The 27,632-nt window shown below is 43.8% G+C and overlaps 10 protein-coding genes across 10 annotated transcripts; 6 read left to right on the top strand and 4 right to left on the bottom strand.

Annotated features, from left to right (window-relative positions):
• Positions 1-685: 685 nt before the first annotated feature.
• EAE97_004341 (uncharacterized protein) lies at positions 686-2,204 on the top strand (the record flags this gene model as incomplete). The annotated part of the gene is made up of 2 exons (XM_038874853.1): positions 686-746; positions 796-2,204. 2 exons carry the CDS (start codon positions 686-688, stop codon positions 2,202-2,204), a joined length of 1,470 nt encoding a protein of 489 aa, XP_038734297.1.
• Positions 2,205-3,667: 1,463 nt separating this feature from the next.
• On the bottom strand, positions 3,668-4,585 carry EAE97_004342 (uncharacterized protein; the record flags this gene model as incomplete). Its single annotated transcript, XM_038874854.1, has 1 exon — positions 3,668-4,585. One exon carries the CDS (start codon positions 4,583-4,585, stop codon positions 3,668-3,670), a length of 918 nt encoding a protein of 305 aa, XP_038734298.1.
• Positions 4,586-5,217: 632 nt separating this feature from the next.
• EAE97_004343 (uncharacterized protein) lies at positions 5,218-5,436 on the top strand (the record flags this gene model as incomplete). The annotated part of the gene is made up of 1 exon (XM_038874855.1): positions 5,218-5,436. The coding sequence occupies one exon, from the start codon at positions 5,218-5,220 to the stop codon at positions 5,434-5,436; it is 219 nt and encodes a 72-aa protein (XP_038734299.1).
• A 1,730-nt stretch (positions 5,437-7,166) lies between these two features.
• On the top strand, positions 7,167-7,631 carry EAE97_004344 (uncharacterized protein; the record flags this gene model as incomplete). The annotated part of the gene is made up of 3 exons (XM_038874856.1): positions 7,167-7,185; positions 7,379-7,530; positions 7,587-7,631. The coding sequence occupies 3 exons, from the start codon at positions 7,167-7,169 to the stop codon at positions 7,629-7,631; spliced, it is 216 nt and encodes a 71-aa protein (XP_038734300.1).
• Positions 7,632-8,068: 437 nt separating this feature from the next.
• On the bottom strand, positions 8,069-8,943 carry EAE97_004345 (uncharacterized protein; the record flags this gene model as incomplete). The annotated part of the gene is made up of 3 exons (XM_038874857.1): positions 8,069-8,250; positions 8,305-8,446; positions 8,509-8,943. The coding sequence occupies 3 exons, from the start codon at positions 8,941-8,943 to the stop codon at positions 8,069-8,071; spliced, it is 759 nt and encodes a 252-aa protein (XP_038734301.1).
• A 300-nt stretch (positions 8,944-9,243) lies between these two features.
• On the top strand, positions 9,244-12,619 carry EAE97_004346 (uncharacterized protein; the record flags this gene model as incomplete). The annotated part of the gene is made up of 5 exons (XM_038874858.1): positions 9,244-9,355; positions 9,406-9,451; positions 9,500-9,544; positions 9,596-12,229; positions 12,280-12,619. 5 exons carry the CDS (start codon positions 9,244-9,246, stop codon positions 12,617-12,619), a joined length of 3,177 nt encoding a protein of 1,058 aa, XP_038734302.1.
• A 450-nt stretch (positions 12,620-13,069) lies between these two features.
• Positions 13,070-14,257, bottom strand: EAE97_004347 (uncharacterized protein; the record flags this gene model as incomplete). The annotated part of the gene is made up of 4 exons (XM_038874859.1): positions 13,070-13,615; positions 13,682-13,906; positions 13,962-14,116; positions 14,167-14,257. The coding sequence occupies 4 exons, from the start codon at positions 14,255-14,257 to the stop codon at positions 13,070-13,072; spliced, it is 1,017 nt and encodes a 338-aa protein (XP_038734303.1).
• A 2,915-nt stretch (positions 14,258-17,172) lies between these two features.
• EAE97_004348 (uncharacterized protein) lies at positions 17,173-19,145 on the top strand (the record flags this gene model as incomplete). Its single annotated transcript, XM_038874860.1, has 9 exons — positions 17,173-17,408; positions 17,464-17,669; positions 17,727-18,249; positions 18,299-18,387; positions 18,441-18,491; positions 18,542-18,625; positions 18,684-18,736; positions 18,798-18,867; positions 18,928-19,145. 9 exons carry the CDS (start codon positions 17,173-17,175, stop codon positions 19,143-19,145), a joined length of 1,530 nt encoding a protein of 509 aa, XP_038734304.1.
• Positions 19,146-20,712: 1,567 nt separating this feature from the next.
• On the bottom strand, positions 20,713-21,699 carry EAE97_004349 (uncharacterized protein; the record flags this gene model as incomplete). The annotated part of the gene is made up of 3 exons (XM_038874861.1): positions 20,713-21,206; positions 21,278-21,521; positions 21,586-21,699. 3 exons carry the CDS (start codon positions 21,697-21,699, stop codon positions 20,713-20,715), a joined length of 852 nt encoding a protein of 283 aa, XP_038734305.1.
• A 2,930-nt stretch (positions 21,700-24,629) lies between these two features.
• EAE97_004350 (uncharacterized protein) lies at positions 24,630-27,527 on the top strand (the record flags this gene model as incomplete). The annotated part of the gene is made up of 1 exon (XM_038874862.1): positions 24,630-27,527. One exon carries the CDS (start codon positions 24,630-24,632, stop codon positions 27,525-27,527), a length of 2,898 nt encoding a protein of 965 aa, XP_038734306.1.
• Between the last annotated feature and the right edge of the window lie 105 nt (positions 27,528-27,632).

The following is a 27,632-nucleotide window of genomic DNA, read 5'->3' on the forward strand; positions in this document are numbered from 1 at the left end:
ATATGCTGAATCATGAAAAATGCTTTTTGTAAAAGTTGTGTAGGGCTGGGAGCTCTATATTTTAACTCTTTGCAGAGACTCACCCTCCCATTTCATAACAATACGAATCGCTGAAGTTTGGATTATCAGGATTCCAGCATCGATCAATGGGTACTTAGGTACTTGGACTCATGAAATAGCTTCAAGATGAACATACGACATTCACATACTTGATATCTGTTGGTTGGGCTCAAGCCTTCGTAAAATCATTCAATACAAATTGAACAACGAGAATGGATCTCTGAATACAAACAGATACGAACCATGGTCTGACGACATTAAAATTGAACGTTGCGGGTGATTAGATACTCAAAAGAAGTCAATGAATTATTCACCTCGTTCACACGGTCTCACTTCTGCGCCATTCACGGTAGGAAGTTTTAAGTAGATTTTCTTCCTATACATGAGTCTCCCAAAAGTAGACAGACTACATCCTCCTCTATAACTTAAAGGCCATCACAAGAGTACGAGTGTCTTTCTTTTACTATCTATCCAGCTGAGAAAGTTCTTTGAGTACTATTTGTCTATTATAGTCATTCTCATTAAGGTTCTGTTGTCTCCTATACCAAACTTCACATTTCTCCTCATCTCCCATTCTGAGTTTATCAGGTATTTGAGTTAAGAACGGCAATTAGACATACGCACAATGGATGTTCAAGGAATGAATGTCTTGCCAACAGGCAGAAAATTAGAAACCATATCTAATGGTAGTACTCTCGTCCATCTTGGTGCTTACCTTTACTGATTCTTCTCTAGGAGCCACTATGAGCACGAATACCAACAATAGGTTTCGACCTTCGCTTACTGACGCTCTACCTGTCGAAATGATCCAGGCTGTTTGTGAATATCTGCACCAGGAAGATCTGGTGAATTTTCGATTGGCGAATCATATCTGTGCCGGAGCTGGTATGGATAGTCTCGTCCAAGATATATATGTTATATTCACCAGAGAGAGTTTTGAAAAACTACTTAACATCTCAAATCACCCTGAGATATCGAAGCGTGTCATGGCAATACACTATGACCCATTTAAATTTATCCCAGTGAGTGAAGATCAATATGGCGACATGTCGGCTCCAATTATCTTTCCAGATACCCTAGAGGAATCCAACCCAAGCCCGGAGTACCTGATCGACCTAGCCCGTGGTTTCGAAGCTCACAAAAAGATTCGTGAAGAACAAGCTTTGATGACGAAGAGCAAATTTAGTACATGGGTATTTTCACAAGTACTACCAAATTTCAGCTCACTGAAAAAGTTTATCATGGCAGACTGCGATTTCGAGCAATCCGATCGTTTAAGATCGGATTCCAGCCCTATACCAACCCACCGCGGCTGTGGGAATTATTATGAGGAGCGTCGAGAAGAAGCTCTAATGTTTCTTGCTACTGCTGCTACCGCTGGTACGAAGCTGGAGTATCTTGATCTCGATGTGGTGGATTTTGACATGCTACTGGGAGCCTCGATTAGCACCAACATATTTCCAGATGGATCAGATGCTCGGTATCTTCGCTATCTTAGTGTTAGAGGAATGAACTCTACTTCTCAGAATTTCAATCGCGGACTAAGACAATTACTACGAGCCACATCGAACCTCGAACATCTATCCATCGACAAAAGATTTTATGCCGCTGGATCTTTGGAAATGGACTGGGACGTTGTCTTAGTGGGCTTAAAACTGCCATATTTGAAAAGCGTGCAATTCTCAAATATAGGGGGCAAGCCATCATCCCTTACCGAGTTTCTTGAGAGGCATGCTAGAACTCTAAGGAGTCTAAAACTCACGAACTGTGACTTGGAAGGAACCGTCGCCGACTGGGCAGATATTTTCGACAAAATCATGATTCATCTGACCCTTGAAACAGTCTCTTTCGCTTGGCTGGCAGGCCTTGTGCGCACCGGCTTCGAATCGATCGACCGCCAGGTCAAATTGAATCATAAGTACCGTAGCCTCGTCTTTCAAGTATTACTCGAAGATCGTCTTACCCACAAGAATCTTTTGGCGAAGGAATGTTCTCTCACCCCAAGTGTACTTTGGCGGGACTATCTCTCCTATGTGAAGGCTCAAACTCACAAGGCAGCGGCAACATTTGCAGAGCTCGATTCTCAAGGCCTTGAGTGGAGTGATCGAGATGATGATGAGTCGCATCTCATGGATTTCATCTAAAATCTATAGCATCATCTATAGCATCATCTGTAATACTCATATTCAATGCACACTCTTCTCTAACAACCGAATCGTTTCCAGTAATTAGCTAGTTCTATAATCTTCAATGAATGTACCTAAATTTCTACATACATATGATTCTATTTGGCTGAACTGAAGTGAAAGGCATATAACCTCAGCCACACATTTTAACCATCCATACAAACACACACGATATCTTGAGAATCACTTCTCCTTGCCACATATATTGAACCTTCCCATATCCATAAATGCACCACCATTCCTCCATTCGAAAGATACCCTGTCTTAGGTGGGTGTAGAGCCCCGCCCATATTCTTCATAACTCACTGCTCCATCTCCCCTATCTAAACATAAAACGCATTACAATACAGTCTACACACACCCCTCCTCCTACCACCAAAATTTTCACTCGCCAAAACCCCGAGAAACATCTCGCTATCCCATCCACTCCACCCAACCATGCTATTCCAATTCCAATTCGTCTCCAAAATTCAACATCTAAACCTACCCCATTAAAAATCAACATCCAACATACCTAATAATCAACCCCTTACCTTCCACTTTCCACTCACTTCACTTACTTCGCATAACCCATACATCCCACAAACCTCTCCCTCCATCCATCTAGCTTTCCAAAACGAATTCACACTTCCCAATCCCGTTTCCAAAATCCACACACGCAAAGGATTCACTTCCCCGCCCCCTTTATTCGCCTATCTATTCCGCCCCTTGTCAATCCCACCCCATCCCATTCCATCCATTCCACTGCGTTTCAATCTCCACCATTCAGATTTGTCACATCTTTCAAGCCTTTTCGTGTAGAATTGTAGGAATTTGGGAGTATGAGAGTATAAGAGACGCTGTGAAATTATATATCGGGGTCAAATGTATTTGTTATCTTGGTTTGTTGGGGGTTGAAATTTGGATTATGGGGATTGGTGTGGGAGTTGGTTCATCTGTTCAATTGGGGGCTGTGAGATGTGAGATGTTTTATCCTCAAAAGAGGAAGAAAGAGAAAGCGAATTTAGAATATGCGAATGACATCACCATCAACCATTAGGCTTCTAGCCATTAACTGATTTTAAAATAAGAAATATTTGACCTTGATATACATATTTATCATGATCCGACTATATTACACAATAACCACATCGCAATGATCCTTCATATATAACTGATATTCATAATCGTAAAGATGCGCCTTCGCAAAGCCCTCACATCCTGTGGATATCCATATACAATTCCATACCCAAAACCTCGTCCAATCCAGCCGTGCCGTCCGTATCCTCATTAGCCGGCCTGCCGTTCTATGATAACCCATATAAAATGCACAATGTAAAAATCGTTCGTATGTTAATTCAGTCATCCTGCTTCCAACACTTTCCACATCGCATTCCAGATGAGGTTCTAGTTTCACTCATCAATCTCCTTTCCGAATGGAATCAATTGTGGGTCACCGCGGCCGGTGGTCTCGTTATATCAGGTTGCGCGCCTAGATAAGTCTCAGAATATGTTGGCGGTCCTAGCGGTGGACGCGCTGATGTGCTTCGACTCAATGGCCTCGCTTCCACCTCTTCATTCGAATCTGCTGCGCTGGTGATTGGTGTTGATGATCCCCCCATCGATGTCCGTATTGCTGAATTACTCGCAGTCGTAGCGGTAGGTCGAGAAAGCTCCGCAGATAGTCTCGACTCTACACCCGATATACTTCGTTCCATAGAGTTGTTGATAGTCTCCGTCCCCACAGCCGGCACGCTAGATGCGCCATTTTCATTGGCATGATCTTCACGAGAAACGACCATAGTAACCCCATCCTCACTCCTCAAACTCGGCGGTTTATCGCCCTCCACATAAGCCGGGGGCGCCTCACCCCTCTCATCCAACCCCTCTTGTCGTTCTCTATGTGCGCCCATCGATCCCATCGTCATACCCATCAGCCCCGTTCCCGCTCTTCTCGGTCCAAATCTCGTTCTGAAATCTGCAAACGATTGTACATCGCGAGCCAAGGCAGTTTGACCATTATGTCGTATGAGTAGTGCCTTTCGTTTCCGTCGTTGGGTAATATACAGGAGAAGGAAGAAAACAATAACTACGAAAACAGCGACTATGACGAAATAGTAGTTGTAGACATGGCTTGATGCTTCTTCGCCGTCAGGATCTGTACTGGAGGAGAGTTGACGGACATTTAAGATGTGAGGGGTGGATGAAGGAGGGGTAGCCGAAGTGATGAATGTCGTTGACACTGCGTTTGGGATCTGTGCGTAGGAAAATTTGGGAAAGATTATCGATAACACGAGAACTGAGTAGAAAGGTTGACTGTTGATACAATGGCAGACATCTTTCTGATATCTTGATGGCATATCTATATATTTGATGATTATCTTGAGTAAGAAAGGAACCAAGTCGCCCTGGACGATAGAAAGATACGAGTATAGCTCTGTTAAGGTAGACTCGTCATTCAAAACCTTCTTTTGTATTAATAAGAATTGCAATTGTATGAGCTATTTTCTCGCAGTCGCAAATGGTGGAAAGCAAGGTATCCCCGCGCTTTTGTACGAGTACGAATTCCAACAAAAACAAGCACGCTGGTGAGAAGAAAGAAAGGATGGATAAGATAGTAAGCCTTGCTTGCTTGTATACTTTTTCTGAAGGAGAAAAAGAAGAATACTATAAACAACAAAGAAATAAATGAGGATATTTGAATACCCAAGATACGTAATACAATATGTACCAGAAATCCTAACACTTTACCTACGCCTCATTCTGCTGTTGCTACCCCGTACATTCTAGACAAAATGGATTCAAAGTGTGTCAGTTTGTCTTTGTGTCTTGGTCTTTCCTTTTCCGAAATAGCCGGTGACGGTGGGCTAGGAAGCTTGTATTGGGATTAACCAATTGGAAGAGAGGTGCGGAAACAGCTCTCGGATAAACGGGCTCGGCGTGTGTTCCGCTCTGTCCGTGCCGATTTTATTTTTCCCAGATAAAATAGAATATGCAAAGAACTTTCAGTATCTTACTTTACACTACGCTTCAACATAAGAAGGAAGTCAGAGATTCAAAATTAGGGCTCGTTGTCATTGTAATTCCAAGTGGAAGAAGTTCCAAAACCCATAAATTGAAAGACAAGTGTCATGAATTTGGTTTGGCAATCGCGAAGCCAGACGTTTCAACATCGAAGGCTAAAACACAGAGATGTAAAGCGGATCGATAATAAACAAACTCGAGCAATGAGTCATAGAAGTTTTGAAAGAGATGAAGAATGATCGAAGAAGCTGGCATAGCGATACTTTTGCTGTGCTCGTCGGGCGTGATTTTGTGAAGGCAGTGCATACATGGGGTTGTGAGGCTGAGGATGATGAAGTGCCGGGATATATGCATGGAATTAGGCACGCGGTGAAAGCAATAAAGAGAAGAAAAAGACTAAAGGGGACCATGAAGGGGACCATGAGGGGAATACAGAGGGGCCAATGGGGGGTTTGGTCATTGTGGGTTAAAGGATTCCAACTTCCAAAGAGGGGCTGATGGGCATACTCAAGGTTTTGTCGATGTTTTTGTGGGTACTGATTGGGAGGCTGGATTTCGACGACCGGTTGTTGATGATCAATTGTCGATAGAAATACTCATCAAGGAATGATCAATGCAGGTTGATGTCGAGCATTCATGACCTATATTTCCCTGGGTATGTTGTACATCCGTTGACGAGTGCCCTACACTCCGAGTGACGAAACAAGTAATGTTAAAGCGGAAATTCTTCATTATATTGACAAATCCACATTATTTTATTATCGGCAGTGAGAGACCTAGATTGCAAGGCCGCATGGGAGGTTCATTAGGAGACCTAGTGTCTCGAGCAAGGCTTTCAAACTATTGGGTGACTGGAAGGTCTGGTTCTGGCCATGGAAAGTGTGATGCTTTACGAATATACCTATGGAAGATTGGCCTCGATATGTCTCTGATATCGAAGACGTATTTGGTCATTCATAATTCAGCAACTATGCAAGATCGAATAACCATTGGCATAGACTGGGTCAACTGGTCAAAGATTTTGTCCATCAGCGAGCTGAATCTTCTTTAAGAATTAAATTCGTGAATCCATCAAGCTTTGATTTTATGCTCCGATGGACATTCGCAGCAGGTTCAAATTACAATAGTGACATATAATCATAAGATGAGAGCCAAAGACCCCTCCTCTTTTTCGTCCTCGCCAAAAGAAAAACGCAGGAGATTATTATACATTGGTAGTATGAATGATTGCCGGAATATCCTCTCAAGTCTTCTTCAAACATGCAAGTTATTTTTGTTGAAAGAATGCACAACTATCATTAAGCTTTTATAAGTAGGTGTAACTGGTACACCATGTAAAAGGGGGAAGATTACCGAGATTCATCAGCTCAGGATACTTTGATTTGTAGATCTGGGTACTCAATTCTCGTAGCCGACTGGTAATCCAAACCGCAAGGAGTGTTTGATGTGAAAATGAAGTTTTTTTTTTCTGGAAAATATTCGTTTTCAATGCTTGAGACCGTATCTAGTAGATTATAGAGAAATTTATCCGTTGTGAAAGGGTAGCACAATGCCACCACCATGTAGCCTGAATTCGAACACCCTAGAATTCGCCAAAGTGCTCACGGAGGATTGTAGGTACAGTATACCGATCCGATTTAATATCTTAGGTTTTCCTACACAGGTATTCACACAACTCTATTATGAAATTGGTAAATTCATATTGCAGACTAGAACCACTCGAAGTTTCCTGTTGCGCACTGTCCCAAAAGTACGTAATGGGAAAGGTGCATCACAGTCTGCACGGGCCACTAACTACAACCGACTTGCTTTATATCAATACAGACCTTCATCATTTATCAAAGAGGCACATAAAACATCACGAGGATTCAGGCATCTGAGAAGTCAAAAGAAAAAGAAGCGCTCAAGATATTCATCATGACACGAGCTATTAGAGGTATGTATTCAGCAAATTTCCACCATTATCATTTGCCTATCTTTTACTAGCTTGCTCCTTTGATCCTTGATCATCCAGCCAGTGTTCTAGAACACTTCAGAGTATACACCGACAGATGATGCAGGTGCGCATTTTGTCTGGTACAAATTTGCTTACAATTACACAAATGTAACCAATCTAACAAGAAATCAAGGCACTCTTGTGGAGTGCGATCCATCTATCAAGTCTCTCATTGTCAAGATAGATGCAGAGTCGCATCATGAATATATCGTTGAGGATCTAGATGATGAAACTTTGCTTATCCAAGAAAGCAAGTTAGTACATTTGAAGGCACTTCTGGAAAAGGTATGTGTGCCTTTACTTTTATGGTCTATTTGATGTGCTGATTTGGTTATTCCTAGGCACTTAAGGAGACGCAGGTTGAGGATGAATCAGAATCTGAATAGAGCTGTGAGAATCACGTTGGGGTAAAGGTACTGGCGTCAGACAAGGTTTTGTGGCGTTTAATACGATTGATTATTGAGGGTATCTTTTTGCTTTTGGGATGTCGTATTTTACTTTATCAAAAACGATCTTCATTAACACCCCAACGACATTTACAAATTTGTAGTTCTGTTTCTTGGGATGCCCCGAGTTGCCAGTACGTCTCGATATTGTGATTTGAGGCTCTTTGGCCATGCCACGTTTGACAAGTCTAGAAAAGAGGACGTCGAATGTTCTGAATCATCTAGGGCGAATGATATACTGAGACCTCTGCATGAAACTGCATACCCTTACTCTGATCAAACGTTTACTACAATCTGGAGTGTGATTTTGTACATCTCCATTCATTTATGGACTGAAATGCCAATACGCTCTATGATACAATATACATTTCCTCGTCCTACGCATCCGGTGAGGTCGACGTCGACACACTAGATGGTAAAGTCTCTGCAGTAGAGCCGACAGGTATGGAGTCTAAAGGTATCTTTCTTCTTGGTCTCTTCAATTCCTCCATGGTGACTCCATCTAACTTTGTGATTCCAACAACCGGAGGGTCCCCCTTCTTGACGAACTCATATTGACCTATATTCGTACAAATCAGCATGTGAGAAGAATATGAGGTTCATATTTACTGACCTGGCATTTTGTTGCCTGCTAATCGAAACGCATCTCTCGCGACCTGTTCGTGCACATCTCCCTTCAACTCAAATATAATCTTGCTGACAGCAATTCTGGAAGCCCAGTGGTCGAAGGAACCTTTTCCTTTACCTTGACGAACCTGTGAAACCATTAGGTATCTATTCTTGTGATCTTAAATATATCCCTGGCGCATGTGCTTACCTCGTTACCACTGCTGTATACACCAATTTGGGCAGCAACTCTCTTATACAATCGATATCTCATACCCTTCAGTCTGACCTTAATAGCATCCTCTCCAACTTTCAATTGCTGCGCACTAACACGGCGATGATGATCGCACATTCGCAAACCATATTCTCCCCATACTAAAGTGGTACCTCTGGCTGATCCTCCTGTCGGCACACGGGGTCTTCCTTTCCGTGACCTCTTTTTTTCTGGCATAGTAGGCAGAAGCCAATTGCCTGAATTGACGGCTGTGCTAGAAAATGGGCGATGAGACTGAGGGGAAGTGTGGTTCGAAGGTGCGGAGAAAGCTGAGGCTTGGGCTAGGATGGGACCAAGAGGTCGGATTGTGTTGGAGGCTAATGAAAGCCTCCCAAATTGAGCCGTGAAGCTCTGCAAACTTTGAGGCTTCATGGTGGATGGCTATGGACGTTATTGTCGACCAAACCTAAAGAAATCCTAGATCCTCAAATTGGATGGTTCAGTATGTTTACCTAATATTTGAGGCAGCAGTAATTTTTTGGTAAAATCAATCTAAAGTGGCAACGCGTTACTTCCGCGTCGGGTCGTCGCGTATTCCGTACTGTATGTAACCAAAAAGATCCAAGCTACTTCACAGCAACATTTTCTTCTAGCAATTGCTTCTATCAACGAAAAAATTTTCTGTAAAATTCGTAGTATTCTTAAAGCGGGCTATTGCTAAATCCGCCCAGTATGCCTGCGGATATTAGAAGCTTCTTTGGAGGTAAACCTGGAACTTCTACGGCTACACCCATCCGAGCCAAGGAGAACAAGAAGGAGGAAGATTCTAAGAAAAAGAAGAGCAGTAAGTTGCTCACATTGCTTGGGTTATTGAATGATACTAATACAATATAGAAAGTCGCAAGATTATTGAAGATAGCGAAGATGACGAAGGACCATTGTATGCTTCCCAAAGTAATCCTGCTAAGCTTCTACTAAAGTCTTCCAGGCCAAAAAAGCCCGAACCCAAAAAAGCTGCGCCTAAGAAACCAGTGTATGATTGTCCAGGTCCTCCTCTCTTTACGTTGTTGACCAGATAATCTAGAAAAAATGAAGAGCCTGAAGGAAAGGAAACGACCGCGGATGACTTTTTTGCTTCGAGCAATAAACCCAAAGCTAAGCAAGTAAAATCGACACCTGTAAAGGCAAACCCACCGCCAACTGAAGCGAATATTCGATCTTCTACTCGGAAAACGGCGTCTGCAACATACAAAGTGATCGAGGACGATGACGAAGACGATGAAGACGATGATATATTTGCAGCAGATGCAAAAAAGACAGGCAAGCGAAAGGATGACGGTTATGTCGAAATTGACAGCGACGAAGAGGTCTTACCAAAACCCAAGAGAGTTGTGTCAAAGTCGAAAACTGCGCCAACCACAAAGGACAAAGATATCAAAATGAAAGATGTCGGCGATGACGATGACGACATGATGATAGTTGAAAAGTCAGGGAGTATCTCTGCTGCGAATGGCAAGAAGCGTAAATCTATCGATTTAGAATCCGAGGACGAGGAAGATATTGCTCCTACTAAGAAGGCCTCTAACAGCAAGAGCTCAAAGCCACCACCCGCCAAAAAACCTCGTGCTCCGCCCAGGAAAGCATCTGCTCCAGAGAGCTCGAGTATACAGGCAATCCTAGACAGCGTCCCAACAGTTCGAGCCCCAACCCCCCCTCCGAAAGATGATAGTGTCAAGTATGATTGGCGAGCTGGTGGAGGCGGTGGCAACTCAGGCGCTCCGCCAGCTGCAGGTTGTGCCGAAATTCCTGAAGGTGCCGAAAACTGTTTGGTGGGTTTGACATTTGTCTTTACGGGAATGCTTGAGACAATCTCAAGAGATGAGGGAATAGAGCTCGTCAAGAGATATGGAGGCAAAATCACCGGTGCACCAAGCAGCAAAACAAACTTCGTTGTACTTGGAAGTGATGCTGGTCCGAGTAAACTTAGAAAGATACAAACTTTAAAAATTAAAACCATTGACGAAAATGGCCTATTTCACCTTTTAAGAACGCTACCTGCCAATGGTGGCGACGGAAAGGCTGCGGAGAAGAACAACGAAAAGAAAGCAGCTGAAGAAAAGAAGATCCGAGAAGATGCGGCTGAGATGGATAGAGAGGAGCGGAGAAAGGCTGCAGAGTTGGAGAAAGCAGAAAAGGAAGCTCAAAAGCTTGCCGCAGCAAAAGGAAAATCATCCATATCAGCAGCTCCCCGCAAAGCGATAGTGCCAACGTCATCGCAATTGTGGACTACAAAGTATGCACCAACGCAAATGAATCAAATTTGTGGTAATAAAGGTCAAGTTGAGAAGATCCAGGCTTGGCTTAAGGGCTGGGAAACTGCGCACAAGTATAATTTTCAGAAGAGGGGTGCGGATGGCCTTGGAGGTTATAGAGCCATCATTATCCATGGTCCACCAGGAATCGGAAAAACGACTGCGGCACATTTGGCTGCCAAACTTGCTGGTTATGATATACTAGAGAGAAACGCTAGTGATGTTCGAAGCAAAAAGCTTGTTGAAACTGGGCTAAGTGAAGTACTGAACAACACTTCCGTTCTAGGTTATTTCGCAGGCGACGGGAAAGATGTCGATAAGACCAAGAAGAAATTGGTCTTGATCATGGATGAAGTTGATGGTATGTCGTCTGGAGATCGAGGTGGTGTAGGAGCTCTCGCCAAAATCTGCAAGACGACCGATATTCCCATGATATTGATCTGTAATGACCGAAAGCTTCCGAAAATGAAACCATTTGACTTTGTGACATTCGACATGCCATTCAGAAGACCAACGGTCGATATGGTTCGTTCACGTATCGCTACCATCTGTCATCGAGAAGGCATGAAGCTCCCTGTCCAAGTTATTGATGCTCTTATCGAGGGCAGTAATAAGGATATCCGACAGATCATCAATATGATATCTACCGTCAAACTTGATCAAACAGCCATGAATTTTGACCAAGGCAAGGAAATGTCAAAAGCTTGGGAAAAGCATGTTGTTCTTAAGCCATGGGACATCACTAGTCAGCTCCTTGGTGGTCATATGTTTTCTCCTGCTAGCAAATCTACCTTGAACGACAAGATCGAGCTTTACTTCAACGATCATGAATTTACACCCCTGATGATCCAAGAAAACTACCTGAATACCAAGCCACAACTAGCCAACAGCTCCGATACACCTAAAGAGCACAGACTCAAAGTACTTCAGCTTGTAGACCAAGCAGCAGAGAGTATTAGCGACGGTGACTTAGTTGATAGAATGATTCATGGGTCCCAACAACAATGGTCTCTCATGCCCACTCACGCAGTCTTCAGTACAGTTCGGCCATCAAGCTTTATATCTGGTTCGATGATCGGAAGAACCAACTTCACATCTTGGCTTGGCAACAACAGCAAGTACGGAAAGCTATCTCGTTATGTGAAGGAAATCCAATCGCACATGCGACTGCGATCTTCTGGAGACCGTCATGAAATTCGTCAACAATATTTACCCGTTCTCTGGGACAAACTCATTCGCCGACTCGATGTCGAGGGCAGAGACTCCGTGGAAGATGTGATCGATCTCATGGACAGTTATTTCTTGACCAGAGAGGACTGGGACTATATAATGGAACTGGGCGTTGGAGAACAAGATATGGAAAGTATCAAATTGGAAACCCAAACCAAAGCCAATTTTACAAGATCGTAAGTCTCCACGAAGTCTTCTCAAATTTAACAATACTAACGAACCAAAGCTATAACGCACGTTCACATCCTGTTCCATTTATGAAAGCAAGTAACGCCTTCCAGCCCGCCAAGGTCGCCGCCGTGAAACCAGATTTGGAAGAAGCATTCGAGGAAGAAGATGACGGAGAAGTCATTGCAGAACCAGTCGATGACGATGAAGAGGCCGATTTGAAAAAAGATAAATATATTAAGCAGCCTAAGAAGAAGATGGCCAAGAAGCCAGCGAAGAAGAAGGCTAAGAGTAATGAAGATGATAGTATGATTGATGATGAAGATGAGGAAGAGGAGAAACCCAAGAAGAAGCCAGCCAAGAAGGCGAGTGCTAGTGCAAAGAAGGGCAAGGAATAAATGGGTGGATGGAAGACTTTGATGGGGAATTTTGATTCATCTCAGGGGTTGAAAAAAAGAGTTTTGCTGGAGAGGTTCTGGTGGTGTATAATTATTGATCTGTATGATTGTATCTGCAGGGTGCGAGAGTGGTGAAGGTAATGAAGCAACAGGACATGATTTGGAGTCGAAATGGATGAGATGGCCCAGTTAAGTTTATTCGCAACTTCTTGCACATATTCAGGTAGATTTTGGTACCCAAACCGAATGACATGTGAAATAGGCAATACCATAAATTTTAAAGATTCATTTAATTTTTACCTGGGTCGTTCATGTTTATCCAAAGCATTGTGTCCACGTGGGAGAACAAGGAAATGTGTAGTATGAGATATCGCTATCTATCATTTCACACCCTCATCATCATCTATATAACTTTTACAAATTCCTAACCTAGCCTTCCCATGAATTGACCTAAACATATCTCTTGGCCAATGGCTCCGGTTTATTGCCCAAAACATCATCAATCTCCTTCATGATCTCTGGGGTCAATTTCTCTCTAATCTTCAACGCCCTCACACTCTCGAATACCTGTTCCGGTTTACTTGCACCGGCAATCGCACTACTAACCCTCTCGTTCTTCAACACCCAACTCATAGCCAAGTTAGCCATGCTAATGTTGAGTTTTTCCGCAATAGGCATGAGCTTTTCGACGGCGGCAATGTCTTCTTTCCAAGAATCGTCGCCGGATTTAGCTCTCATGCGGTCGGCGAAAGCGTCTTTGGATGTTCCGAGACGGGAATCGGAAGGAATACCGGCATTGTACTTTCCGGTCAAGAATCCAAATTTGAGGGGGGAAAAGGTGGTTAGACCGAGACCGAATTCATTGTAGAGGGGGAGGAATTCGCCCTCAACTTTTTGGCGCGCGAGGAGGTTGTATTGTGGTTGTTCCATTATGGGGGCGATGAGGTTGAGGCGTTGGGCGACGGCGTGGGCGGCGGCGATTTCGGCAGCGGTCCACTATGGGGGGGGAGGTTAGTTCTGGGGGTGGAATGGAAAGTAACTTTGAGGGTTTGTGGGGTTTACCTCGGATGTTCCCCAGTAGAATGCTTTGCCGGTGTTGATGAGGTGGTTGAATGCCCGGACGGTCTCTTCCATAGGACAAGCGCGGTCCGGTCGGTGAGCATAGATGAGATCTACATATTCCAATTGGAGACGCTCAAGAGCGAGGTGGGTGCCTTCGATGATACGTTTGCGGGAGAGACCGATGTTATTCACAAGTCTATCGCCATGGGCTTGACCCCAGTAAATCTATTTTGACTCTTGTAAGCTCATGGGGTAAAAATGTAGGGGTATGGAGGGGTACTTTTGTTGAGATAACAAGATCATTTCTTTTCCATCCAAATTTTTTGATGGCCTCGCCCATTACCCTTTCAGACTCCCCTCCAGCATAACCTTCAGCACAATCGAAGAAGTTGACCCCAGCATCATAGGCAGCTTTCATGCATGCAAATGTGTTTTCTGAGGTATGTTAATTCTGCAATGAGCCCAAAGAAGTTGAGAAGCTATACCTTTTTCAACATGGCCACCATATGTGAGCCAACCACCAATGGAAATGGCAGATACCTGGAGACCAGATCGGCCTAGGTATCTGTATTCCATCTCTGGGAGGTCTTCTGGAACTGGCACAATTTTGAAGGATGATTGTGTTATTTCTTCGGAAAAACAGAAAAAGCGAGAGAGGAATTCAGAGATTCTTGAGAATACTTCAAGGTGTAAAGAAACAGAATCCAATTTGCAGAAAATATTTACCCCTCGAAGATGTCGTGATATAGCGGGGGCATGTCGAAGCGGGGCTCTCTCATTGTCAGATATCAAAACTTACCTAGGTCCAATTGCTTATCGCTATCCGAAGAGTGGGATGCTCCGAGCCTAGGTAATGATCAATGGCTACCTACGACAGATACTATCATTTTGATCAATTCATGAATGTCATCAGTTTTTGGGCGTCGAGATTCTGCTTTAGCCGTCAGGTTGTTCGGATGAACATGCACCGACGCCATTGAACCAAATAGCCAATCGAGCCAATGTGACTGACAGGAGGACGAATCTTAGTCATGAGCTCCACATATCTTAGGAACGGCGTCGAAATTGGTTGAAACCTTCTTTTAACCTCGATGGACGTCTGGTGAACTCACAATCAACTCATGGGCACTCTATGCTGACCGGAAACTGTCGAGGTGGGTAGACTACGGGGAAAAATCCGCTGCACAACATCACTAGCGTATTGTTCGTTTTTATAAGCCGACAAAACTTAGAGTATCTGTTGAGCACATATAGTAATACTGAGTAATGTAGTCAGGTTCCAGCTCCCCGCAGTCCCTCGCAATTCCTCGCTATGTCCTCAGGTTTCCACATTCGGGAATCATAAGCAGGCTTGAAGCGAGAAGGAAAAGTTCAACGACGCGGATGGAATGCGAAGACTTTAGATATGCAAAGTCGGTCATTGTGCGTTCTGTCTGGAAGGATCAGTAGGGAATTTATTTATATGCAAAGAGATGTAGGAAATAATGTTGAAGTCTAGTGCGATTTCCGTACTACTGCTATGACAGTGTTAGAATCTCTTTCTTGAATGGCTGAGGAAGCCGATGAGGCATCAATTAATCATCAAGAGTCTTTCAAAATCTTGCAATTACCTCGAGTGTTAGTACTGAGGTAAGCATTCTTAGATTCAATTGGTAGTTCCTAGGATCAGATTTTGTAAGGAAAACTTCTCCGCGTAATAAGTACTGCATTGCTGGTTTCACATTCCAAACTTGAAGGGAATTGAGGATACTTGCTGCGTTCTATAGCTTGAAGACTCTTTCATCTCATCCCAGCGGTATCCCTTATCCCCCGTTCCTATGTCATCTCGTTGACAGGCTTTGTTCTACTTGAATAATAAGGTAAGCCAGCGAAGTGACAGGATAACAAGAAATGGAGGCATTCAGTGCATGAAATTTAGGCATCAAAGGTTGAGACTTCTTGATACGCTGTCTTAAAATTTATAGTTCAATTGTACTTCTGTAACGATGCAAATTGCGATCAGAGGAACTTTATAGATATCTTGTCAAACAATCCTTTTGAGTACTCAAGCAATAAAACTTATCTGTTGACACTATTTCATTTGCTCAAACACACCGGTGGAAGAACAGAAAGGTAAAAGGAAGTCTTCTATGTATCTTTGTAAAGGTCCAAAGATTTAATACAATCTAGTAAAATCCAATGAAAAGTGCTTACACATAGTGCTGGTGAAGTGGTATGTCTGAAATATATCACACATTTGGCAAAGCTGCTCATTGGCCCTCGAACCGAAAAAGTAAGGAGACTTTCAATGATGAAGGGGGCCACAAAGACTTTAAAGTGCCATTCTTGAGTCTCATGTTCATGATCTATGGTAGAATCTTATCACAACTTCGACTCAAGGTGTACCCCGTCAATACTCTTGCGGGGATCAAGTTCTTGATTGTTGCAATTTCGAATAAGAATTGAAAAATCATGACTAGCTTCCTTTCTGATATTCATCTGAACCTCTGATTGGAAGAGATTGGAAACATATTCGCTAGATGCCCGCCGCCTTTTTAAGTAAAGCATCTGCGCTCCTTCTTTGCATTTTCCTCTTCCTTCCTTCCCACAACAACAGCTTCTTCGAATTTCTCTTTTTCCCATCCAAAAAAAAGGAAATTATCAAGATAACTCCTTCCTTAATTGATGTTGAGGTCGCAGAGTCCTTCACAATCTTCGTATCTGTTATTTCATACCAAAATCTGTAAGTGAATCATCATCTTTCCAATATTTCCTTCTTCAAACAGAAAACTTTCACGTCGCGTTCCCACAACACATACAACACATACAAGAAATTCATGTATCCATTCTTTTATCACATCTTATATACCTTCAAGCATGTATTCCTCTCATCACGAGCATCTTTTTCTCGATCTTTATTTCGGGGAAAGGAAAAACACCACAATCATCAACATCATCTCCATCTCCATCTCCTTCCTTTCTCCTTTCAAACTCACTCAACAGTACACTTCAAAGCCACTTTTGACTTGTTGCAAGTGCCCTCTTTTCTTTTCAATCAACGCAATTGACGATTCTTTAAGTGCGTACTCACCTGAAGACACACAAGATCGATTGGAAGAGGGGAGAAATCAAAGTCGCACTTTCCTGATTGGGAGCCAATTCACTTGAGTTGAACCCCACCTTCTTAAGTGTTTGCTTTCATCCTCTCAACCTTTCTTTCCTTCACAACTACAAAGTTTTTCGTCTCTCTTCTCTCTCTTTTTATTAACACTCCTTTCGCGTCCGCAGGTGTAGTCTTGCTTATTGGATTGACTTCTTGAGCCTTTAATTTATTACTCGTCTCTCAATTTACTTCTTGATACCAATTTCAAGAAGGGTTTTGAGTTGGAGCAATACCTAAGCTGGCACATCTTGCGCATTTCTTCACCTTTTTCCACTTTTCTCAGTTCCCAACTAATTTTTCTTTCCGCACAGATCAAAATAAAATCTTTGCAACACCAAGGTCCTTCAAAATGTCTTGGGAGACTCCTGCCGGTGGCAATGATTGGGACACTGGAGACACTGCAGTAGTCGGTGGTGGTGGTGGAGAGTGGGATGACGCTCCTGCAACTGGTTCTTCCGAACACCATGCAGCTGATGAATTCAATGATGACGCCGGTAACGACTATGGTGGATATGGTGGTGGTGAAGAAAATGGAGGCGGTGGTGGTTGTCGCAGTGGGGGCTGCTTCAACTGTGGTGAAGAAGGGTATTGTTCCTAATGTTTCAGTTTTTTGTTACTCCGCTAACTCACTTTCCGTCAGTCACTCCAAGGCCGAATGTACACAACCTCCAAAGGCCAGACCATGCTACAACTGTGGTGAGGAGGGGCACACGAAGGCAGATTGTACTAATCCCGCAGTTGCTCGTGAATTCACTGGCACTTGTCGCATCTGCGAGCAATCGGGTCATCGCGCATCTGAATGCCCTTCTGCTCCACCCAAGCTTTGCAACAATTGTAAGGAGGAAGGTAGGTTCAAATTTAATATCTCTTAGACAATTTCACTAAGGCTAACCCTTATTGCAGGCCATTCAATCCTTGAGTGCAAGAATCCTCGCAAGATCGAGCGCAACGACGTCGAAGATGTTGCAGCTGAAGTTGCTTGGCAGAATCTGATCAAGCAATCTCAAGAAGGTGACTTCGACGACATGAAGTATGAGGTCATGAAATACATCAAGGCTTCTCCAGATGCTACCTATGTTCAATTGGAGAATGCATTCCGTACTCAAAACATTCCCATCTATCTCATTGCCATGGAGAAGGAACTCACCCAGACCTACACCAACATGGACTTGCAAGGTAACCTTGATCGCAAGTATTCTGTTTCTTGGCGCAAGTCGAGTAAACACAGTCGTCCAAAGGAGAAGGAGAGTTGGCCATCTACCCCAGAGGAAAATTTGGAGCGACTTGCCAATGCTGGCGAGCCTGTTGATCGTGGTGTTCCTCTCTGTTCCCGCTGCAATGAGCTTGGCCATACCGTAAAGCATTGCACCGAAGAGCGAGTTGAAGGTGACCGTGTTCAAGTTCAGTGTTTCAACTGCAATGAAGTGTAAGCTTTCTTACACTTGAATTCTTTAAGCATACTAACTTTGGAGTAGTGGCCATCGTGTTCGTGATTGCCCAATTCCTCGTGAGGATAAGTTCGCTTGTCGCAACTGCAAGAAATCTGGCCATAGTTCCAAGGAATGTAAGTTCAGCAATGTACTCGCGGTTCATAAAGAAAGCTAACATCGAATTTAGGCCCAGAGCCACGCTCCGCCGAGGGTGTTGAATGCAAGAATTGTAATGAGAGTAAGTTCTTCAACCTCCTCTCATATTTCAATCTTTCTAACATAACATAGTTGGTCATTTCTCTCGTGACTGCCCAACTGGTGGTGGCGGTGACGGCGGTCTCTGCAGAAATTGCAACCAACCCGGTCATAGAGGTAAATCATATAGCAACTCATTATTAGCTATCGAGTGTGCTAATTTTCTTGCTTATAGCCAAGGACTGTACAAATGAGCGAGTCATGATCTGTCGCAACTGTGACGCAGAGGTTAGTTGGATACCTTTGATCGCCTTTCATCTAATTTGAGAAAGCATACTGACATCAACAGGGACATACCGGTAAGGAATGCCCAAAGCCTCGTGACTATTCTCGAGTTCAATGCCAGAACTGCAAGCAGAGTAAGTTAATCTTTGCATTCCTCGGGTATTTGTTTTTCGTGATATACTAACGTAGACTAGCGGGTCACACTAAAGTTCGCTGCAAGGAGCCAGTTGCCGAGGAGGACGCTGCTGGCCATGCCAACGGCTACGGTGATGGTGATGCCACAGCCAATGGCGGTGACTATGGAGGTGACGATGCGGCTAACGACGACTATTCTGCTCCTGCTGCTGGTGGCGATGACGACAACTGGGCTACTGGTGGTAGTCAAGAGGTTGCAGGCGGCGCCGGTTGGTAGATGACAAGTTTGCTAGACTTCTCTCAAGGAAAGCTGCTTGCTTGTCTCACTTACTCCTCGGCGTGGTGGGATGAGTTTCGGGTTTCAGATGAAGAAGTTCATGAACACTCTCTTGTTGAACGCAGGTAAAAAGGCTGGTGCTATCGTAGTATTGGTTCAGATTCTCTTTTTTTCTTCATTGGTTGCGATCGTTCATGGATACTTGTGCTCAGCTAGGCAGGGATACCATCAAAAAAGCGATGAAAGCACATGGTTGTTATAATAGGACAGGACGGAATTGAAAAGATATTGCTGCGATTTGAGATTTCAAACAAGATAGCTACTTAGTACCTAGATATTCGAGAAACAATCGAAAGCTGGGTTATATCACAAAAGGATTGAGTATTCTTGGCAGTAGTGACTTGATGATTTTTTTGTGAGCCTTTTTTTTTTTTTTTTTTTCGAAAAGATATATATCTTTTTTTTTAAAGCTTCTTTGGATGTAGAAAATGAAATGATATCACCTGAGTCTTGACACAAGCAACTTGGAAGTATAATGATCAACCTAAGAGACAGGCAAGCAACAAAGAACGAAATTCGATAAAAGTAGCATCTCTAGAGATATCCTGGATAAAAAAACAGACAGTTGGGCAAAATCATTTGAAATAAGGGGCATCATAGTTGTGCAAGGGAATCATTCTTGAGAAATGAGAGAAAGAGAGAGAGATACTGAGAGTTCTTCGCAACACCAGTGGCTAATAAAAGGGTCGGCTCTGGAGCTAATGTTGTAGCTCATTAGGAACAGAAACCAATTTGAGGGAAATTAGTGATATTAGTGAGACTAGCGATATTGATGAGATTGATTTTGTGAGATTGTTTGGGTGCTGGTGAATGGAGGATGGGGAATGGGGGTGTGAATGTGATAAGAGACGAAGAATGGTGAGGAGGTTAGTCTAGACTTGTCTTGTGAGGATTTTGGGATGAGAGGGAGAGAGTGAGAGGAGAGAGTGAGAGGAGAGAGTGAGAGGAGAGAGTGAGAGGAGAGAGTGAGAGGAGAGAGTGAGAGGAGAGAGTGAGAGGAGAGAGTGAGAGGAGAGAGTGAGAGGAGAGAGTGAGAGGAGAGAGTGAGAGGAATAGGAGAGAGTGTGATAGCGAGAGGAACGGGAATAGGAGAAGGGGTGGTAGTGAAATGAGAAGAGTGCTTGACCAGTGGAGAAAGGAGAGAAATAGATTGAACGGTCTCAATACTATGATGCTATCTACCTAGGTATGCATTTGATTTTGGAAAGATTATACAGCGTTGTGGCTTTGTGGTATGTGAATGTGAGATTGAATGAGTCTATGTAGGTAGTGTGCTTTTCTATATAATATCTTTCTTGCTTCTTTCAACTCTCATTTGAGAGCTCATATATTGTAGATTTATCTCGTGTGCTATATTGTAGGGTTGGGTGCTGCATTTTATGTCCATTCTTTTGGTACAGCAACGGAAAGACGCCCCCGAAAAGCTTCCGAGTGGAATAATTTCATCCCTCTTATTCCTGAATTTGAAGCTTTCAAATTATTATGATCCGTTGCCCTCTAACCCCTTTCAAAGTTTCTCGAAAGTGGGTTTTCTCTTCTGCAATCCACTCAACATCGCGTCCTTAACATCCTTCGTTTGGATCGCCGCACTATTCCAAACCCCCGTGTACCTCAGACTATCCGCCAATCGATTATCCCTCGCGTGATTCAAAAGTTCCTTCGTACCCTGCACTGCCACCGGACTTTTTTCCGCCAACAATTTCGCAATACTGAGCGCTTTGTCGATAGCATTTTGCTTTGAAGGCTCAACATAGGTCACAAAACCTACTCGCAGTGCCTCTTCAGCTCCGAAGACGCGGGCAGAGAGACATACGTCTTTGACCCAGCTGAAAGAACCGACGACCTTTGGAAGGCGGGAGAGGGTACCAATATCGGCGGCGAGTCCGATGTCTACTTCCTTCACGGCCATCTTGACATCCGAGGTGCAGATGCGGATATCGGCGCAGGTGGATATATCGATTGAGAGACCGAGGGAGTAGCCGTGCAGAACACAGATCACGGCTATTTGGTGGATTAGATTGATTCAACTTTCATCTCAAGAAAGGAGACAATGGGAGCGGGGGGGAACATACGTTTCTCGCATTTTTCGACACTGCTTATACAAGCTTGGAATTCTTCGACGTGTCGTTTGATAGCTTGCGCTGTTCGCGCTACATCTGTAGTTCTTCCTTCTTTTTCGGCTAGAACGCCATCTTGTGCGGCGGCCTCTACATCCAAACCAGCTGAGAATGCACGATCGCCGGCGCCTGATAATATGATGGAGCGGACATCGGGAGAATAGGAGAGGGTGTCGAAAATGGTGCGGAATTCAAGCCACTAGATCTAGGGGTTAGCGAATGATTGAGGTAGGAGTGCGGGCTGTGGATCAGGGGCGCTTTACCATTGCTTCGAAAAACGCATTGAGTTTCTCGGGACGGTTGATTTGCACATGTGCTATGTATGGTGCTGGGTATGTGACGAGAAAGTATTTGTAGGTAGGGTTTGAAGAGGCCATTTTGTTTGCTTGGGGAGGGCAATGGGCAGGCTTCTGCTGCTTGCTTTTGTTTTGAATTGCTGATTGGATTGCTAGTCAAGTTACTAACTTGCAGGATATACTTCTAGAGAAGCTTGATACAGATAGATGTAAGTTTCTAGGTATGAAATTTTAGAGATAAGTGTTGTAAGTCAATAGGCTCTTGGAGAACTGCAATTGTAATACTGAAGCTTGAGATAGATGGTCGGCCAACTTGACCTCAACATCACCGAGCCTCGGTATCTCGAAGCTCGATAGCACGTGATCATACTTTCCGTCTTTTCGCGGGGTAGCTTTTCAAGCTCGTCCCCCTCTTTATCGAGGAAGAAGTTTGACACCTCAAGTTGAGAGATTCAGCCAAGAGAATTGATATAAAATTCATGTCGATATCAAGTGATATGCCCAACTTAAAAGCATAAAAACGTCCCTTCACTGCAACCTTACATCTAGCTTTTCAAGGTCCCCTTTGAGCCGTTTGGTCCCCGAATACGACTCTGCAGGTAAATGTGAGGCTTCTGGTATGAATAAACTCTTAACGTTGGCGATACTTTATTTCCCACTAACACATTCACCCTTCATCCTGGTCTTTCACGCTTGTTAACTCTAATTGTTAAATAAGGCAAATATTTCCATATCAATCGATTGTCAGAAGATAGCCGACGAGATATATGCAAGAGGACGGCTGAGTAGTTTTGACAGTTGGCAATAAGCATTTGTGCCTGTCGAACCTTCATGCAAATGAACCAATATGTTCAAAAGTTAATCATATCAATGACCATCCACATATATCCAGTATCATCCACACCACACTTTGCCCCCCGCTCGAGCCCCCGTAACTTAAGCTGCAGGTAGATCGACAACAGCACTGCAGTAGCGCGAAGATCATAATGAAATTGTTTCGATGAAATCTTGATGATTGATTGATCATATGATGCTGAGGATGCTTCAGTGTACACTGTACAGACCGTAAGTGCATGGATTTTTTTGTTTAGTTTTTTTTATTTAAATTTGTGGGGGGGGGGGGATTTTAACTATCATCTATCAAATGAGTCTTGGATGATTAGTTCAAACTTCCGACGGCTGTGTTGAAGGGGTTTTCTTGACTTCTCAACGGTTTGACGCTCAAGCTCTAGCTGCGAAGGTAAAGGTATCATTGAGTTGTGGGACAAGAGAAACGAGAATGAGATGGAGAAGAGAAATAAATGGTAGTGTTGAAGGGGTGTTTCTTTTTCCATTAGACATCCGTCATACATACAAAACACCTTACCTCGAAAGATGGTTTGTCGTATGAAGTGACTATACCTAGGTACCTACAAGCTACATGCGCAATAGAAGTGCGTGTTATAATGCAAAGGAAACGGATTCCGGTGCAATGCAAGAAAGCACAAACTTCACAATACGAAACCAATCAATATTCACTGATGTTTCCTCTCCCCGCCCCCCTATCAAATACATGGTTTAACGGTATCATCGAAAGGTTCCTCTTGGCGCTTCGCTTTATTCCGTCGGACAAATTCCCCCTGCTGTATCAAATCAGACCCCGTTATTTTCACTTACGATCTCCGCTACTTGGATTCCGAGGTTCTTCCTTACGAACGTACAGACTACAATGCTCGTTCGCACACAAGACCGCGTGAAATCTCACGGTTTGATTGAAGTCTGTATGACGGTGAATGGATTTACGGAGAGAGTGTGTAGATTCATTCACGAGATGATATGATTCGTGGGCTGGGTACGGGTTTCGGGTTATGCAACTTGCTTATATGCTGTAGTACATATTTCTGCGTGTGTGTTCTCCGTACCGTTGGTCAATGGCTATAGGTGAGAGATGCGAGTGGCATGACAATGCTGATATGCAACATGGGATTCATTCCACATGCGTTGATCTGCAGGAAAAATAAGAAGCCAAAGAAACAGGCCGATGTTGAAAAGGGCTATGCTCGCTATGTTGCGAGGGTTGAGCGTGTGAGCCTTTGAAGTCATTTTTTACTAGTGTCTAATAGCTGTCTACAGATACTACCTAGTAGATATCGTAGATAGGACCTAGTAGATAGGGCTCTTAGCTCATTCTCTTAGCCCACTGTCAAAGGGAAGAGGAGTGGAGGGGAGAAGGGAAGATCAGCGTCAACGGCTAACTCTTTTCTCAACGGTTGATCAATCTAATTGTGTACGCCAAGATATGGATAATATAATATCGATCCATCAAGAAGGAAAAAATAAGACAAGCTCGACAAGACAAGACCCCAATCAATTAACTTCTTTCCTCGCTCCTTCTTCCCCTACTTTTTACTCTAACCATGTGTCACCCATGTCTGTCAGATACCTAGTAGATATGTTATGTCTCAATCACCTAGCACCTACCTACTAGGTCGGAGATACCTAGTATATCCTCATCAAAATGTTGGTAAAATGATCGTAAATGGATTAGTTTATCATCATTGCCGGGGGGGCCGTGTTCCTTATCCTCTTTTTTCTTCTATCAGAACAGAAACATTCCATTTCCACTCTAACTCTAAATGTCAAGATCCAAACCATCCATACAACAATAATCTTTTCCATCGTATCGACTAACCAAGAGGATTTCGTCTCTCGCATTCGCCTATGTACTACCCAATGTCACATTGTCTGTTATTCGATTGAAACCAGATCCGTGCATATTATTTGCAGTGCCGGTTGCCTTCGGAATCTTACAGCATCATGCGGTGCTACATACGCATCGACGTTGCTCCTACCTCTCGGCGGTCTTTCCGAATAATGACCAATGTAAGCAATGGATATTTCTTAGCTAGTAAACACCACATATAGAGTCGTGCAGCCCGTAGCACATAGTGCCAATCTTTAAATCTTCTATATCCAGCAAAGTCGATTCGTCTGGAAACACTTTGGTTGATATCCATCATAGGTTGCCCCAAATGTTTGAAATTGACGAACAAACCATACCGTTCATACGAACGCGACAGGCCCTACTACTCCTAGATCTGCAGAACGATTTCATAGGAGAAGAGAGCCTGCTGCCGGTCGAAACCCCCCCGAGCTATGTCGACAATATAAAGAATCTTATCGAGTCTTTCCGTCCTTCTGGTGACATAATATGGATATGCAGCATTACCACGGAGGGGGTTTCGAGGATAGTCAATCAACCGCACAATGATAGCGAGGCCATCATAACGGATAACGAGCTTCTACGACGTCGACGCGACAAAGTGACACCCGAAAGTGAGCCCGTGTCCAATGAAGAAAGCAAGCCTTCGGTAGCTAGCGGTGAGGGGGATGCAGCAGAGGCTTTTTTGACAGTTCAATGCGAAGGCAAAGCACGCATGCTAAAACCCAATTCGAGAGGTTCAGCCATTTCAAGTGCATTTGCGCCCATCTCTACGAAAGACTTGGTATTCAACAAAACATACTATTCCGCATTCAAAGATGGTAGTCTGGTCCAAAAATTAAGGGGCAAGTTTGTGACAGAGATTTACATAGCTGGAGCTCTTACAAACATCAGTGTGTTTGCCACGGCAATGGACGCTGCCCGCCACGGTTATGCCATAACTATCATTGAGGATTGTCTAGGGTACAGGAGTAGAGCTAGACATGAGGAAGCTTTACGTCAGCTCAGAGCCTACACGGGATGCGATGTCATAAGCAGCGGGGACCTCATTGAATGTTTACAGAAGCAAAAGAAGGTCGCTGAAAGGAGAACGACTTCCAGTAAGAAATCTCGTCCTAAACCTAGAGAGCTACAGCCAAAAGAATCTCGGAATGCTGGGATTGAAAATCTAATGGGGAACTTAAAGCTAGAAGCAGAAGACCCGCAGGTCACCACCATCAAAGCCCTATCGACGGCAGCCATCGAAGACGATTTCGAAATCACTAGTCAACTCCTGCGATCACAAATTCGGCGAGCGAAACCGCCAGCAGAACTGGAAGCAGAAGCTAAAAAGAGAGAAAAGGTTAAGTCGAAAGTGAAATCACGTCGACACACTGCAAAGCCGGTGGAAGTAGAAGACCCCTCTATCCCATCAAAGCAACGCAGTCTAGCATCTTCAAAAATTACGTCACCTGACTTGTTAAATTCGCCAAATCTAGCTGAGGTGGCTTTGCCTAGTTCAAAGCTCCCGGTAATCGAGAAGGAGGAAATCCAACTAAAACCTTCATCAAAGGAGAAATCTCTTGACGAGATACCAAAAGACGAAGATAATGCATTGACCGACAGGGCTGCTATTTGTGAAGGTGATACAACGGTCATCCAAAACCTTCTGCCCGATACGTTGGCAAGCGGGATTTTTGAGAAAATTCGGGACGAGGTCCTTTGGCAGAAGATGGGCCACCAGGGTGGTGAGGTGCCAAGGCTTGTAGCGGTCCAGGGTCAAATTGAAGAAGATGGCAGTACTCCGATATATCGTCACCCGGCAGATGAATCGCCTGCTCTCCTATCATTTTCACCTACAGTTGAAACTATTAAGAAGATAGTTGAGAAAAGACTTGATCATTCTCTAAACCACGTACTGATTCAGTTCTATCGAGATGGAAATGATCATATTTCCGAACATAGTGACAAGACGTTGGATATAATTCCTAATACTTTCATTGCTAATGTAAGCCTTGGAGCTCAACGGACGATGGTATTCCGTACAAAGAAACCTGTGAAGAACGCGGTATGTGTAGAATCTCAGAGCGTCCCTCGAGAATCTTGCAGGGCAGCTCTGCCACATAATTCATTGTGTAAGATGGGCTTGGAAACCAATAAGAAGTGGTTACATGGCATTCGACCAGATAAGAGAATGGCAAGTGAGAAATCCAAGGCTGAACTGGCTTATGATTGTGGACGTATATCTTTGACGTTCAGACATATTGGTACATACCTGGATAAAAGTCAACAAAAGATTTGGGGCCAAGGTGCAACTGCCAACAGGAAAGAAGACGCCGTGCAGATCATCAATGGAGATACACCACAAACCCAAGAAATGCTACAAGCTTTCGGGAAAGAGAATCATGACAGCGATTTCGACTGGCAGGAGATCTACGGCAAAGGATTCGACGTACTGCACATGTCGAACCATAAAAAGCTTTTCTTGTCGGGAGATCCCATCGCCGACCACCGAGTGAAGTTCATGCTCAACCACTACGGCATCCCTTGGATAGAAGCAACTGTTTCGCCACCTTTCCATTGGAAACGAGAAGATCTTGAAGTTGACGATACGCTTGTACCAGAAACACCAGTGATCAAGTTTATTGACAATGATCATGACAGAACTACTGTTGAAGGATGCATGCCAATCATGTTTTATATTGAAGCTATCTATAATCCTTCACCGAATTATAAATCCCCGGGTCATTTCGCCCGTCATTATACCCGTTTCGAAGAAGCCAACACCCTAATCAAGATCTGGAGAACAGTTCCCTTTAGCGTGAAGCCTTTCCGTGCTGAACTCGCTAAATGGGATAGCTACGCCAAAGAAGCAAAATACATAGCAGGCGATGAAATTGGTCTTGCAGATTTTGCAATCATGCCGGTATTTGAGTCGGTCAGTAAGGTGTGGGGTGATCGTATGGCACATGAAAATTTAGCAGTTTACTGGAAGATGATGGTTCAGACGGAGAGTTTTTGGAAGGTTCTCCCAAACGAAAACCTGGAGGCGCTGCAGGATCAAGCTAAGATTTGTGCGGTGCGGCAGAAACTTAACGCTTTGGATAACGAGGCTTTGCAAGAGGAGGACGGTGAGGACCACTCTCCTTTAGCAGCGGAAGAGGAAGAGACGGGCAAGAGCAAGAGCAAGGAGATCGAAGAGCTATTGGATGCGATTTCGAGGTTGTAATTTCGTCAATAGATATCAGGAGTGATGATGAGATGCTTAAGGAGTTGGTATCAAAGATGGGTCATGGAATGGTGGTGTTTGGAAGCATTTAGGGGCAAACGAATG

Source organism: Botrytis byssoidea, assembly GCF_014898295.1.
Source record: "Botrytis byssoidea strain MUCL 94 chromosome Unknown BBYS_007, whole genome shotgun sequence".
NCBI lineage: Eukaryota > Fungi > Ascomycota > Leotiomycetes > Helotiales > Sclerotiniaceae > Botrytis > Botrytis byssoidea.